General features: G+C 40.9%; 1 protein-coding gene across 5 annotated transcripts; it reads right to left on the reverse strand.

The window, feature by feature from the left end:
• Nucleotides 1–541: 541 nt before the first annotated feature.
• On the reverse strand, nt 542–11,099 carry mbd3b (methyl-CpG binding domain protein 3b). 5 transcript variants are annotated; one of them, XM_080473420.1, is made up of 8 exons: nt 10,897–10,971; nt 5,948–6,016; nt 5,174–5,333; nt 3,994–4,131; nt 3,653–3,743; nt 3,336–3,513; nt 1,834–1,986; nt 542–1,614 (listed from the first exon to the last, which is right to left on the reverse strand). In XM_080473420.1, the coding sequence occupies exons 1-7, from the start codon at nt 10,908–10,910 to the stop codon at nt 1,839–1,841; spliced, it is 798 nt and encodes a 265-aa protein (XP_080329546.1). In that variant the 5' UTR covers nt 10,911–10,971; the 3' UTR covers nt 542–1,614; nt 1,834–1,838. The 5 variants fall into 5 exon arrangements, with proteins under 5 accessions (XP_080329546.1, XP_080329547.1, XP_080329548.1 ...); XM_080473421.1 differs by having other exon boundaries at nt 5,987–6,016; nt 10,897–10,960; XM_080473422.1 differs by lacking the exon at nt 5,948–6,016 and having other exon boundaries at nt 10,897–11,099.
• Nucleotides 11,100–15,731: the final 4,632 nt, after the last annotated feature.

Here is a 15,731-nt window from a genome sequence, read left to right on the forward strand (position 1 = left end):
GTGCCCTGTGAACAAGGTCTCAAGCAGGTCCCCCCCCCCCAAGACAAACTCATTACACTGGAGGAGAGACTTTTAATGATTCCAACATGAGTCGGTAGTTTTAGTTACAATTTCTCTAGTCAGGAAAAAGTTAGAAAAGCCCGACTTTAATCCCAATTTGAGGACCTCAATGCCCACCTCGTTAAACAGAGATTCTAAGAGAAGCATTGATCCTGTTTACCTCCATCAGACTTCCTGTGTGAACGCCGTCTCCCACTCATACTGCCAACTTACTTAACAGGTTGTATTAAATTTAGAAGCCACCGACTTACCATAACAATCAAAAGTTGAAAACCAAACAAACACTGTGGGAAGACAGAGTGACAATGATGTATTTTAATAAGTAATACAATCACATTCTGTGCCGCGATCAGCCTGCTGATATTGTTAGGAGAATCTAAAGATTCTAGTGGGATGAAACGTTCATGAAACGGGGCTAAAATTACAACAACAAAAAAAATATCTATTATTCTCACAGAAATGAAATGAAGACATCAAAACGAATGTTGAACTGTGATTTTACTGCGTCATCGTTGTTGTGCGTAGGGTTTACAAAGGAGGCAGTTTGTGTGGCAACATTGACAGATGAACAAAATGAAAACATGGACTGAAGCTGCGACAAGAGCGAAGCCTTGAAGACCAACACCTCAGGACATCAGTGAGCACCTAGAACAGTAATGAGTCATTATTCTCTCAACAACTGGACAACCAGAAGAGGGTTAAAGTCATTTTGAAATCACTTTTTAGCTTTCCACTCTTCAGCTGAACCAACAAGACTGAGGGAAACAGTTGGGAACTGCAAAAAAGCCTTTGAAAATGACACATCTCTGCTTTGGTCAATATTGAACACAGCTCACAGTACAACACAACCGACATGAAAGATAATATTTCCTTGAAATTACAACAATAGAAAGTCGACTCTGTGCACACCAATAGATACACACAATCTTAAAACTACACCATCCACATTAGTAACATCAGCCGCCTGCAGGTTGGCACCGAAAGCAACTTAATTCAGCTCTTCCCACCAGAAAAAGAAGATACATTGTCAATGGTGTGTTGGAAAAAAATAAAAAATAAAATTCCTCTAAAAATATAGAAGCCAAAATTACAAAACATTCATTCCCAATCGGTCCAGGAAATAAAATCTTGTCGACATTTGGATTCGAGGTGATTGTCGTAAAAACTACAAACCCATTCAGTATAAAATTATCACCCAACACTGAAATATGAATCCATGGTCTGATGAATTAAAAATTCATTACATTTTTTTTCAATGTTCATATTTAAAAAAAAAAAAAAAAAAAAAAAAAAAAAGGGGGGGGGGCTCAGGAATTCAATCTGGGAGTCCCATCCAGTGGAGTTTATTATGAATGGGTGCGTTTCAGACATGATTTGTTTTTCTTCTCTCAGGTGAAGGAAAAACTCTTTAAGTTGCACTGGAAGAAGTCAGGTTGAGGTTTGAATTGGAGGTGGGGGAGGGGCGGGTCCCCAGGGCTGGACTGGCAGAGGGGGTCGTACTGTTTACGGTCTGGAGTGTGCAGGCGAACAAGAACATGGAAACGCTGTTGAAACCTGCAAGAAAGAAAGTAGTGACACGTACAATGACATCAGTTTGGTCGAGGCTTTGGAAAAAGAATTGCATTTTAAATCATATTTTCTAAGTTGTTACCTTAAATGAATCAAAACCATGACTGACTTAATATACAGAAGCGTTTTGAGTCTATATACAAGGACATTTTCTGGCGCATACGTTTCCCCCACAGGCTGTGATCTGCTGACATTTCCACCGACCTGTGCTATACGTTCTCCACGTCTTCGCTGCTGCTGCCCTCGTCTTTCAGAGCCTCTCCCTCGTTGGCGGCCTCCTCGACATGGGCCAGCATATCCGCCATGAGCGCCTCCTCCAGCCTTTTCCTCACACTGTACACCAGCTCCTCCTGCTTCCTAAACACAAACACAACAGGAAGCTGTTACAGTTGGCAGTTACAGCTGCCCATAATAGCCACTGAGTCAGCACAGAGCAGATGGTACTTTTTTTTTAATTTTTATTTTACAGTGATCAGGGGTCACTCGTTACGAACTGGAAATTCAAACCGAATCAAATCTGCCGGGCACATTGAGCACACAAGAGATGGCAGAAAGCGGCAGGCTCAACTTGAGATTTGGCAGTCATGTTCCTGTACTTGTTTTCAACCCTTTTATGGATTATATTGTGTTTCAGCGTCTACGCGGAGAGCCAATATCACAGGAACTGGCAAAACAGATAACAGACCTGGCATGATTCCCTGTGCCTGAGCTGTTATTTCCTGTTTTGAAAACACGAGAGCGGAGATCTCAGCAAGATCTGCGTGCAGAAACAATTGTTTCACAGGCAAGCATGCTGAGAAATATTAGCCTAGTCCCCCCCAAAAAAAAGCCAGCAATGTACAACGCTTGTGTTAGGGCAGTGTTTACATGCGACACACCTGATTTAGTCCAAATGGAACACTGCGGATGGATCGCGTTGTAATTTAATTAAAGTCTGAATGGTGCCTGGCACCTACAAGTGAAGCCGGTCAAATCGGTTTGAAAAGTAGAAAGCTGTAAACCGACCAAACACAGGACACCATGAGCTTAAGAAGCACTTGATGTTCTGTTTCTGTCTCAAGATGGGGTGAGTTCCTCTTCTCTTCTGAGGCCACAAATGTTGAGCTAGTTTGTGAACCGGTCTCATATAATTTATAAGCAGTTGGTTGGTGCATAGCTGCCCACATCCCATTGACTAAAACCAGACTGGTAAGGGGTTCAATTCAGAGTTTAACAATCAAAAAGAAGACACTGAATTCAGCAAAACTTACTACTATATCTATTTTGTGGAGAGATAATTGGACTGTTTTTGCAAGACTAGCAGATAAAACTCAACACAGGGAGCCAGAAATGAACAGCCGACTCCAGCGATGAGCTTCAATCCGATATAGACTGCAAGTCAGTGAAAACCATGGCTGCTGAAGGCTGCAGAAATCACGCTGAATGAGAAGCGACGGGCTTTTGCAAACTGTCGCAAAGAGATTTCAGCTTGTTTATAGTAGTCTTTGTAAAAGGTGCACTAAATACTTCTGGTCGGATGTTATTCAAACAGACCAAAGTACAAATTCATGTCTTTTTTTTTTTTGTTCCTCCCGACTTTAGTAAAGACCGAGGCGCCGCAGGCCAGTCTGAACGCGGCCAGAGATACAGGCTTGTCGTTGAAACAACAGTTATCAGATTGACACACAGACTATGTCATCGTCAGCGTATTGTTTATCATCTCTCACCTGATGTCTTCGTCTGTGACTATGAATGCCTTGCACAGTGGCTGTGCAGTATTGAGCCACACTCCCGGGTTCTTCTCCACAGCCGCCGACAGCTGTCCTGTGATGGGGGCGGCGCTGGTGTGCAGAGCGCTCGCTATGGCTGAAAGGAGAGTTTTGTCCGTGCAGCCTGGACCGACACCTGAGAGACGCAACAGGGTGGTTAGAACTTGTGTCGGGGGGAAATTGACCAGTCTCAGAGCTCGGGTAGCAAAACTGCTTTTACAGGAAAACTACCACAATGTCAGTTTATTGAACAGTGTTTTTTTTTTTTTTTTTACCTTGCAGGCCTTTAGGCAGTTCCATTGTTTTTACCAGCTCCTCTGCGATGTCGTAAGCATTAAGACCACTGAGCTTCTTCTCCCAAAACAGCTGAGGACAAACAAAAGAGCTTTAACAAAAAGCAAATGAACAATGATCCATTGCAGCTTCCAGTAGAGCAAACAATTCCACAACCAACGTACTAAACTGAATCCTGGTTCATCCAGTTTCTCAGGTGAAACATAATGTTCAGTTTGTGTACCTTGAAGTCATGTGATACTACAAGCTGCAGTAGGACTTAGCAAGCCTTTCTGGCTTGCAGCAGCGTGAACGTTCACCCCAGCTGCTGGCGTTGGCTCACCTGTCTGGGCTGGTCGACGGCTTTCTGAGGATCCGTCTTCACCTTGTTGTTGGGATGGTTGGTAACTTTGGTAACTGGCTGCTTGAAGATGGAGGCCGTCTGTCTGACTGGGAGCGACGTGTTCAAGTCCGGCTTGCCCTGAAACATAAAGGCACAAGACAAAGCTGAGTGACAGAAAATGACACTGGTTGCAGGTTATAAAGGCCTTTAGCCAGCTCTCCTGAGAGCGACACAGACAATTCTATGTGTTTATCAGTTGCTGATGAAAGTTTAAAAGTTCTCAAGAAATAAATACTATGCTGTACAAAATAGACAAGATGTTTTTTCATAGCAGTGGATGTGGATTTTTTGGTTTTAAAGGTAACTGAACCTTTCTGAGCCACAGGTTTCAATCTCACGATTTGTGACAGTGAAGTAGATTGTATGCACTTATGATCAACATTTATTTTCATATTTCAGCCCAATGAAATGAGACTTAGCTGCATCACTAATGTAGTAGTTTTGCCTGGTCATTGTTTCCAAAGCATTTATGTCTGCAGACCATCAAGCTGAAAGGGGTCGCAATGCGTCCAGGTAGAAGGCATTGCACAGTAATAGAATCAGGCCAACTGGATTTGGTCTTGTTTTGAAAGGCATTTTGAACCTCAGTAAGACACACGACTGAGTTCAAGAGTCCAGATGACCTGATTCAATTACTTTGAGATGTGTGCCAGTCTGCCTCAGGCCACCCAGGTATTTAAAGAAAATTGTGATATTTCTCTGCATTTGGGCCTCTGTATTTACACATAAACGCAGCTATGAGTCACCTCAAATGATGATTCCTGAAAACTCTGGCCATTGTGGAAATTTTTAAAAACTCAGTCTCCGGTTCTATCTAAAGGGAGGTAGTCAGAGATTTACTTCACAATTTGTGAAGTTGTGTTTTTTCCAGGATTCCGATTGGCTATCAGGACTTCATGCTTCTCGCTACACTGCCCCCTACAGGCTTGGCATGCTCATAGTAGCTCTGAACTAGGTATATATGTAGGTCCGAGTCAATGAAGATTTGTTATAAATGTAGAGGGGGGGGAAAGAAGTGTAAATGTGGCCTCAGTGTCAGTAGACCTCACGAGTCTCGTATAGGAAGACATCTTACTAGGTTTTAAGGCCCCCTTGGTCATTATGTATTGGTTTGTGTCACCTTGTTCTGGTTGTTGTTGTCATATCGCAGTCTCTGTCGGTTCTTGTTCAGCTTGCTCATTAGCATCTTCCCCGTACGAAAATCAAAGGAGCTGAGGTCCATCTGGTTACCAAGGTAACGGGCTAGCTGAGGCTTGCTCCGAAACTTCTTCCCCGACGGACTGAAGGCAGGTGGAAACATGAAGAAACACAATTAATACAGTCTCTTAGAAAAAAAAAGTACAAACACACAAGAAAGGAAACACAGCAGCACTAAAACCAAAAACAAATAGAGAAGAAAAAAAAGGACTCAAACAGATCAACACAACATACTGAAAAGTATACACACGGACAACCACAACATGCAACAACTCAATAACCTGGAAAACACGAAACACAAAGACATCCAAATGAGCAACGACAGTGAAACCACATTACCAACACTTTGTGAAATGAATGCACTCTACCCAAGCCCCCCCCCCCCCGGAATACTGAAAGCTCCACAAATTCAAGTGAAATGAGGAAGAAATCAATCACGTCTGAGTGAGTTTCACAACACAGCTCTGAGAGTAGAACCTGCAGACATCGGTGGGGGCGAAATGGCAACACTGATCAAATGTTTCAAAATGGAAACATTGTAGCTCAACTTGAAGGAGCAGCAGCATCTTTAGGAGCCTGAGCGGTGATCAACAAAAGAAACAGCTGCGGGTGGATTCGTGCTCGTAACTCATGCAGATGTATCTTACAGCTCACACACCACAGTCAAACACCAGGAGGATTTGGACAGTCAGCCTACCACAAACTATACAACCGACCCGCCTCCCCCCTCTCTTGCCTCTGATCCTCATCTTGCTCTTCTCCTCTGCTAAATGAAAACAAATCTGGCGTTGTTGGTTCACTTCAGTGGGGAATCATCAAAGAGCATATTAACCGAGATTACGCCGGGCCCTCGTGGGGCAGGAAGGCCCGTGTCGCGCGGCTCCGGACGGGCCGACTCGTTGTTCGACCCCGCCGCGGTGGGAGGAGGACACACGGCCCGGCTGGCCTTGTCGCCCCGCCGCAAACAAACCCTCCCCTCCTCATCCCAAAACTTTACCCCGCTCCTGCCCGCCCCCCCACCCATCCGATAACTCCGGTGTGTACGTTTTTGCGAGCCCTCTTTGGTTTTTAGTACCTAAAATAATAGACATCGCTTTTTCCAGCTGACAAACCCGACTTTCTGGTCACTTCTTCCATTTTCCAGCCTTTGGGGAGAGCAGTGCAATCCCACCTTTTCTTCTCCATTTCCCACGCGAGTCGCTCTCTAAGATCCACTAAAACTCGCTACGGATAGCAGACTGGGTTAAATGGGAGCCGGGCCGAGTTTTTTTTTTTTTTTTGTTTTTTTTTTTTGTGTTGTTGGCAGCCAGTCGCTTCTTTACGCTTTTGTTTCGACCATGTTACAACATGCGTCCTCGCTCAGTAATGGGATCTCCCTGCGCGAGCCACATCTCGTCGCTTCTTTGTCGTCGCGTGGATCGTTCCGCGCGGATGTTGCACACCGGGGCCAAAGGGCTTCATCCGCCAAGAAAACAGGCCGCCGCGCGCCTTCGCTAAGGACACCGTGACAGGAAGTCCGCGCGCATTAACTTCAGAATAAAGGCGAGATTCAGATTAGGGCGGCGCGTGAGCCGACACCCCCGACTTTGAAGGTTAAAACTTTTTCATTAGATTCTACACATTAAAACAATAAAACAAAAAATCATGATGGATTATGTTCTTCTTTTTTTAAAGCCCAACTGTTTCATTTTGTTAGAAAATAATCCTTCAAAATTGTGGTTTATTGGTTTAACTAATCAATTAGATAGTTATTTTGTGTTAATGCGCATGGAAAACATTGACAAAATCTTTTTTTTTTTTTAATTTGTTGGATGTTGTGGCACAGAGACCCACTCTATGTTGACAAATCCGAAGCCTTCAGCTTTTCACAAATTCATCTTCACTTCCTTTGATGCTCCGTTTACTACTGTCTCTCTGGTGTTTCCGCTCAGGTTTCCCGACTCAGTGCGACTCTAAAAGTGTGAAGCCCAGTGAATGAATTACAAACCGCAGTTGCTTTTATAAGGAACTGTAGTTAATGTTTTATTTGGGATTCCTACACTGTGCAAGGTCTTCCCGCGGGGTAGAAAGGACCCTCAGGCATGCCACGGTCTGCATGTTTGACACCGCTGCTTTATTCACTCGTTTTCCTCATGAAATTCAACTTATTTTTACTTTCAAAAAACTAAATTGCAGGTAAATGGAAGCTATTGGATCAATACGACTAATAGTGACTTTAATCAACATGTTATACCTTGAAATAAATCCTTTCTTCCAGTGTTTTAGAGTTACTTCAATTAATACATATATCCATGCTTAAAATTACTATATTCCCGCCATTCTCTTTCAAACCAGAACCACCAGATTGCTGCCAAAACCTCAGGCAACTATTGAATCATACATTTATTCTGTTGTGTTTTACTTTCAATGTTTTACTTTATTTAGACTTTTTTAAACCTCACTCTGTTGTTTATGTTTGTCTTTAGTTTTTTCTTTGATTTTGTAACATCTGTACATAGTCTGACGTTCCTGAATATTTGTAGCTATAGCGTTAAATTATTTTACTGACGAACTACAAACGGTAACTAATGTTACGTCGCTTCATTCCATTGTGAGACCTCAGGCCTTCGGTGGAAGGTGGGATTCTTGTCCTTGAAGGTCTCTGGCACAATCTATGTCTCCCCCCCCCCCCCCCCCCCCCCCCCCCTTAAGCAAGGGATGTCTCTTGTCCTTGGCAGCAGGAACAGATAAGGGCCACAGGTGGCGAGATAGATGGGAACTAAACTGTGTTGTTTGTGTCTGGATTAAGTCGAGTTTATCTGCCCGACAGAAACGCCTCCAGAAGAAGCTGGAATAATCTCTGAAATGCATCGAAGGAGGTTTGTCCACACTCTTCTCCTGACGAGCTGCAGCGGAGGACTGGTGAACACCCGGGGGGTTTACAGAGTTGGTTTTCATTTCTCATGAGCGTTGCGTTCCATCCATCTCTTGTCAGATCTTTAACTGCAGCTTCACCAACAGTGTATTCAACGTTTGGCCAGCTTTCCCTTCAGCTTTTTACTTTCAGAGTGTTTTGAGATTTTTTTCCCTGCTGTCCTTCGTCAGGTGAAGACCCAGTGTCCTGCAGCAGTGGAGCAAATCCTTTTCTTTATGATATAATAAAATATACATTTCCGCTAGCAGCTTAGTTCTCTGAGGAGGTTTGCTTCTCATCTTTGTTTTCACTAGTTTTCATGGTCAGACTCTGCTTTGTAACACAGTTGATAAGGTTTTGTGTCAGGAATGTAAAGCAGGCCAGCTGCTGACATATCAGAGCGTGCTGGTTCTGTCTATAGGACTTCCTTCTAAATACATCAGTACGGGGCTTATTTCTCAGTTTAAAACTGTTTGACAGTTCATGTGCACGGCCTTCTTGCTTCTTAGTGTTGTTTTCAGGATTAAGTGCCTTTTACATTTGCTTCCTCCAAGTGGAGTCAGTCAATGAGTGTAATATCCACCTGCATGAATCCGATTGATGACAGTGTGACTGGAGTTCCTATCTCGGGTCCAATGTCTGTTTTACATTAGAAGTTATGAGGTGTCCATTAAAAATCCTGATGGCACTTTCCAGGACCAAGACTAGAAGAGGCCATCCTTTGTGATAGACTCGTAGAAACAAATCTATTTTAATGAAGCTGTACGCATTTTGAAAATTAGGTTTGTACAAAAAGTAAATGGTTTTATAACTTCTGTTTCCCCCTGCATCCAAATGTACTCAAACTTTTTATACTTTTTTACAATTTCATCTAATAACCGACACTCAAGAGCTTATTATTTGATGAATGCTTTGTGTAAGTCAGGCTAAGTAATGCTACATAAATAGAACTGAATTTAAAAAAAAAAAGAATGAGAAAATAAACCGAATATCCACTAAGTTATATGATGTTAAACATGTGGATAGTTGTATTTTCCCCCTTCCTGAGCTTTGTTGTTTCAGAACTTTAGGTTATTTACTACTTCCTTGGGTTTTGAAGGGCCAAGCAAGTTGGACAGTATTTTTTTACTTTTAAAATGACGATGCACATTTATTGGAATACTCATGCAGCTAATATCACATCATTAATAACGTATGGGTGATAAACATGATGCTGAGCAAATAAACAGATGCAATCTCATGTGATCAAAAAGAGTGGAGTCCTGTGTACTCCTCAATGTTTATTAAGACCGTGAGACATTTTAACTGGAGTGCTTCACTTGTAATTAAATACAGTTAGAACTGTGTCACAGTATTTTCAGTTGATACATTTTCAGAAGTTTAGATGATCCAGGAAGTATGTCAAATGTGAATAAGGTTTCATTTTTTCACCTTTCAGTGTTATATCGAAACGTCAAAATAAAGTAAACTTTTTTTTTAAAGAAGGTTTTGATCAATATTTTTCACGCTTCAGACTGGAAATAGGCTACACAGCATACGTTTCATATACTTTACTATACTATACTTGAAAGAAATGTGCCCTGAACATTGTAAATATGCACATTGCACTGAATTCCTGCTATTGACAATTAAATACAGTTTTTTAAAAAAGTAAATAATGTGAGAAGTAGCTTTTGAGAAGAGAACTTTGTGCTCAAACTGTTAATCAATGGATAACTCAGTGAGTACATTTATAATCTTGAGTATTTTCTAACAGGACGTCAACTTGGAGAAGAGTACAATTTCAACAATAAAACTGACGTTTTACTTAAGTACAAATGTTTTCCAATGAATAAAATTAAAAGACAAGAAATCAAATATCCAGGAAAGATGTCAGATATGCCAATGAAGTATAATCCACTTTATTAATACGAATCCTCTATTTTTAAAGTTGTTTTTTATTAACCATTAATTTTGGGCTTTTGTTTTTATTGTTTTTTTCGTAGACCGGAAACGAGCGACACTTGGTTGAAATTTACGCTCCGGGCTATCGCCCACCATTGTTAACCTATGGGGGACATAAATTAACGAGGGTGCCTGTAAAGAGGACGGTGGAGGTGACACCGAGCGGGACTGACGCTGCTGCGTGGCTAAATACAAAACACGTGCGGTGAAGTAAACACCTTCACTCGCTGCTTACAAACAACAACAACAACAACAACAACAAAAAAAAATGTCCTAAGTTTTGCGTCAGCGAAGAGCCGTCTACCACCACAATGCCCAACGTTGTCACTGCGCTGCAGCCGGCTTTTTTTTTTTTTTCTTTTTTTAAATCAATGAACATAATCCATCTGATCGATCAAACACACGCGATCGGTCATGCATTTCACGGAGCCCTCGTGCACGCATGAGTACAATGCAGGGATATTAAATCTACTTTGCATGGCTGGAAAAAAAAAAAAAAAAAAGAAAACCCAAAAGCAGGTCGAAACAGCGCACGGTCGTCGCAGTATCGTTCTATTGGATAAAACTCAACATTAGCTGCAAACAAGAGGAATATTACACACAGCAGAAATACATATTTATACAAAGAGCACATAGTGGCTGTAGATTAGTACATTGTTGACTGCAAGGCTGCGACCCCGCAAAATGTATCTGCCTGATCGATGATAAACAAGACTTTAGAATTCATCAGGAAAACGACACATCTGGAGTCTGACGCTACAAAAAACACATCGCCGGTGGTTTTATTGTCCTTTAGATGGTGTACTTACTCGTTTTTATCCATCTTGAAGACACTATCTCGATTTCTCTCTCTCTCTGCCTCTCGCAATGTTAAATCCCTTCTCCCCTCTCCTCTTTCAGTCCCCTCCCCCTCCAATGTTAGAAATGAAAGACATTATCCACGCAAATTTCGCAGATAAATCGAGCTTCAATGTCCGGGCAGACTCCACACCGTCCCTCTCTGCTCGACTGCAAATGGATTCTTAATCTGGCTCATGAAACTGGAACATTTTATTGATTTTTTTTAAAACAATTGTTACTTATTAGACAACTTTATGCAGTGGAATTATTTAAAAAAAAAAAGAAAAAAAAAGAAGATATATCTAATCTTTTTTTCGACGCACAAGTATAATTAACTATAATAATTTGTTACAATGTTACTGCAAACATGCAAATAATATGCAGGTGGATTTGTATGCATATATATATATATATATATATATATATATATATGGATTTTCAATCTTTTCTTTATATTTCAGTTTATGTCATGATAAAGCAAAATACAGTATTCCATTGTCTTAAAATTTTTAAATGCTCCAAAGGTTTTATTTTTTAGCTCAAGTGAGGGAGTAAAAATAAACTTTAACGATTATTTTCCTTTTTTTTTTTTTTTTGAAACACCTATATACAATAACAAAGTATCTCACCAACAGAATGACTACACACACAGGGGTAACTTGAAATATTTATTGACATATCACAATACTGGATCAAGAAGAGAATTTATACAGAGTACATCCCGGCTTCCAAAACTCCTAACAAGCCCGCAGTGACTGATAGTAGAGGCAGGGCATCCCACTTTAAGCGCGCGTCGAGTAAGCAATCCACCCACGAGCCCCTTCCCAAGCTCTGGTCCTGTAGGCAGACACATGGCCCGTTCATTAGCACAGCGCACACAAACACACCTGTCAGAATGTGGCATGAGTCCTGTCTGAGGCTGGAAACGATCTTCTGATGAGACACGGGAAGGATTTTGTTGAAATACAGGCAGAATAGGAATTGTCACAGCCGTGATATGGTCAAATCTCGGACTTCAATTCTTCTGCTCCATTTTTATATGGAGTCATTGCAACTTGCACTGTAGATTATAATTTCAATAAATCCTGAAACCTTTAGGAATAAATGATGGAAACTTTTCAAAGATATTCTCTATTTAATGAGCTGTTACACCGACTAAATTTCTCTTCAGAAACTCGTCTGATTCAGATGGTCTTGATCAGATGGAAACCCGAGTCTGACCTTGCAGTTTCTCTGCTACGTCTATAATCGTCTTCATTTGGCACGGAGACGATGTTTGACGTTTTTAAAGTTTTGTATGAGTTTGGCTCCTGCAGATGCTTCAGCAGAGTTTAACTATTGTGATTTAAATCTGCCTTTAACTTTTCAAAAGGTACACAAATAGCATCTAAGTTTAACAATTGACCTTTGGTTAAGCCCCGCCCCTGAACGCAAACGAACCAATCGCATTCAAATACAAAACCTTCTCAGCTCTGCAGAGTAGCATTTGTTGTTTGCTGGAATAATTAAATCATTCAAGACGCAAACATGGTCAAAGGATGTGGCTGGGGCGCGTGCAACAGCGACATGAGGAATCCAGGGAGGATAAACAACAGAGTTTACGTCATCCCATCGTCAAAACCAAAACACAAGATGGACAACTCTTCCTGTGGATGAAGCGGAGATTCAAAATTCTTCCTATACAAGGCAATGTCTTGTATAATCTAGTCATATTAGATCAATCACATAATGCGAGCAGCAGTGAGCTTCTTAAGCCAGCCACCTCGCTTACCTGATGAACACAACAGTCACTGGGGGGGGGAGGGGCTTAGCCAAAGGTCAATTCAACTGAACACAGCAAACAAAGAAGAAGACTGAAAATACAACCTGTAGACTCACATTTTAAGGGTTGATTTCATTCATCCTTTTTGAACTTTTGATTAATGTACGGGACGTAGTCGAGGATTAACTGCCAGTCCGTGAAGTGGACGAGCGCCACGCCGCCAACTACTCCCCATGTTGCCAGATTTGGTACCCTAGACGGGAGAAAACATTCAGCTCTAATGAACATTGTATACATCACATGTAACTCCAAATATGTCCCACAATTCTTCTTAACTTTTTTTAAAGGCGCATATATAAGTTTCATAGTAAAGAACAAACAGTGATAATGGGAAACTTTAAAATTACAAGTTTTTCATAGAAGTAATGAGTAGTCTTTATAAAAATCGCTATTTATGTAAAAAAAATAAAATCCTGGCAACATACTTAGTTACCGTGTTTAGCAATCTAAATAAAAGAAAAACTAAAAACCGATCATCTGAATGAAACCACTAACCGGGCAGGCGCCAGTCAGTCTTGTAAAACCACATATTACCACAAGATGGTGCAGTGAGTCACTCTACTGCATTGAATCCAATAGTAGGAGATGAAGCACCAAGACTTCAATGAGGGCTGAAGTTCTCCAGAAAATAGTTTTAAACCTGTGAATAGTGACTCCTTACTGCCACCCAGTGGACAAAAATGACATTACACAAGTCTTACATGTGAGCCCTACTAAGTATATAAAAAAAAAAAATAAAAATCCATTGTCAGGAATAAAAGATTTTAACTGTGCAGCTGCATTTGGCTTGTTGATTGGTTTACATTTTTTTCTTTCTGAAAGAATCTAATCACAGTTGCAAACCACAACATTAGATCAAACACAATATCAACCCATCCATCCATCTTGTATAATGTTAAATCTAATTTAATGGGGTTGTGGGGTGCTGTGCCACACTATGTCCCCAGTCCATCACCAGATACACACAAAAGAAACTGACACAGGAGTACTGGGAGAAAACTCCAACATACAAAAGGAAAACATCAAATTATCAAGCATAAAAATGTAGCAATTTTTTGGATAATCCAAAATTTCAACTCATTTGATGAACTGAGGATGTTGATACCAATATTTGGACCTATGCCTTATATGTTAAGACAAAAATGAATCCTTTCCTGTAGTAGCATTTATATATTGTTTGTATTGACAATGTGATGATCCACTACACAATTTCCATCCATCCATCTTCCATCCCGCTTATCCAGTTCAGGGTTGCGGGGTGCTGGAGCCGATCCCAGCCTACTAGGCTTATACATGAAAGACTACAGGGTTTATTCATGAAAAAACATTTTTAAACAAGGCCACAGCAGGGTATTGAACCTTTAGACGTCATTAAATCTCATTGTTATATATTGTGAAAATTGTAGATTTCAGACAGATGAAAACTTTTGATTTAAAAATGGATTACTGCTGATAATAATGAGCTCAGTGACATCAAGTATCTGCTAAATTAAAAAACGTCTGTAACCAAAAGTTCAAAATCACAATCGTTCCTACAAAAAAGAGGCTTTGGACTGAAATTTGGATCCTGTTAAAGAACATCAAAAACTTAATAGTTACGTTAAAATGTAATTCATATGTATCTTTAAATCCCACAGCACAACACTGAACTTATCCAGTAAAACATGGAAATCCACAAAGGTATGGTCATGCCCATGCTGTCACTCATTGTCAGCTTTAACCTGCATCTTTTTGTGAACCATCACTACAAAAAAGGTTGAGACATCAATGAAAAATTCCACTACATGAGAGAGATTCTTTGAAGACAGACAGGTGGAAACTAATGTGGGCTGATTTCAGTATCGGCTCGGCTTTAGCGTCTCACAATTATGCCTCAAAGTGAGGATATGATTGGTTTGATTCTCGCTAGGGACTTTACTATGGGTTTACTCTGAATACTATAGCTTCCCCCTATACTCCAAAGAAATTAAAGACTTTGGGTGTGTCTGTGTGTTCGCCCTGTGATTGACTGTCAACACGTCCATGTTGTACCCTGCTTTGCTTTTTGCTCATTGTCAACTGGGATCGACTCAATCCACCACTCCCACTAAATTGGATTAGCCAGGGATCCGGAAGATGAATGGAGAAACTAAGCAAGAAATGAAGAGCACGAACGAGCAGTCCAACATCTATTGATGCACCTCCTAAAACATTTTAACACACAATCATTTGAAACACAAAACTGGGGAAATTTAATGACGATTACATTCCGATTTACTGCATTAAATATATATATACATATAAATATGTATATATCTAACTTTTTATTGTCCTCAACTAAAAGACGAGTGAAGCAATGTGCAAAGAGACAACACAAGGTTTGCTGGATGTGGATCATGGTGCACTGGGAAGAGAAATGTATATCTTGTGTAAGAGAATTACCGGTTTCTTCGCCCACCTAACGAGGAATGCACCATCAACGTCGTCGCACACACGTATAACATCATTACACATAGTCCTAGGTGTACATGTTGTAAAAAAAAAAGTCCAGATAATCTTTTAAAATCGTCGTTATATTGATATTCTGACCTTCGAGCTGCTGTAACGTGTATTCCTATCAAACTTTAGGTGTTCTGCCACTGAATCTGATACAGATGAGTGAATTGGTTAACGCAGGCTCGATGATGAAATGAATAGATTTCGGATCTAGACTGGAGCTTATAGTGAGATTAATAAACTGAAATCACAGTAAACATACGAGCTAATGTTAGCCTGTTAGCCACGGGTCACGAGAAGGACACCGGGACGTTCATAACAGAAACCGAAAGGAATTTTCTCGAAACGTCTCTCCTCCACCTCCTACTGACTTAACTCACCACGTCCGCAAAATAGTGATGTACTTGGCTCCGACGAACTTATTTAATATTTTCTGCACCATGCTGACCTTCTTCCTCTCCCTCCAAACGCTTTCGTGTTTGATGGCTGTTTGAGGACCCCGCGCTG

The sequence above is a fragment of the Lipophrys pholis genome (genome assembly GCF_963383615.2).
Source record: "Lipophrys pholis genome assembly, chromosome: 10".
In the NCBI taxonomy this organism is placed as follows: domain Eukaryota; kingdom Metazoa; phylum Chordata; class Actinopteri; order Blenniiformes; family Blenniidae; genus Lipophrys; species Lipophrys pholis.

Bases quoted from the DNA above. Each gene is read 5' to 3' on its own strand.
- mbd3b (XM_080473419.1), bottom strand. From the start codon at position 6,435: ATGGAGAAGAAAAGGTGGGATTGCACTGCTCTCCCCAAAGGCTGGAAA. The intron at 3,744-3,993 runs GTGAGCCAACGC...GTTTGTCCTCAG, and splicing joins CCGTCGACCAGCCCAGACAG to CTGTTTTGGGAGAAGAAGCT. The intron at 3,514-3,652 runs GTAAAAAAAAAA...TGCGTCTCTCAG, and splicing joins ACTGCCTAAAGGCCTGCAAG to GTGTCGGTCCAGGCTGCACG.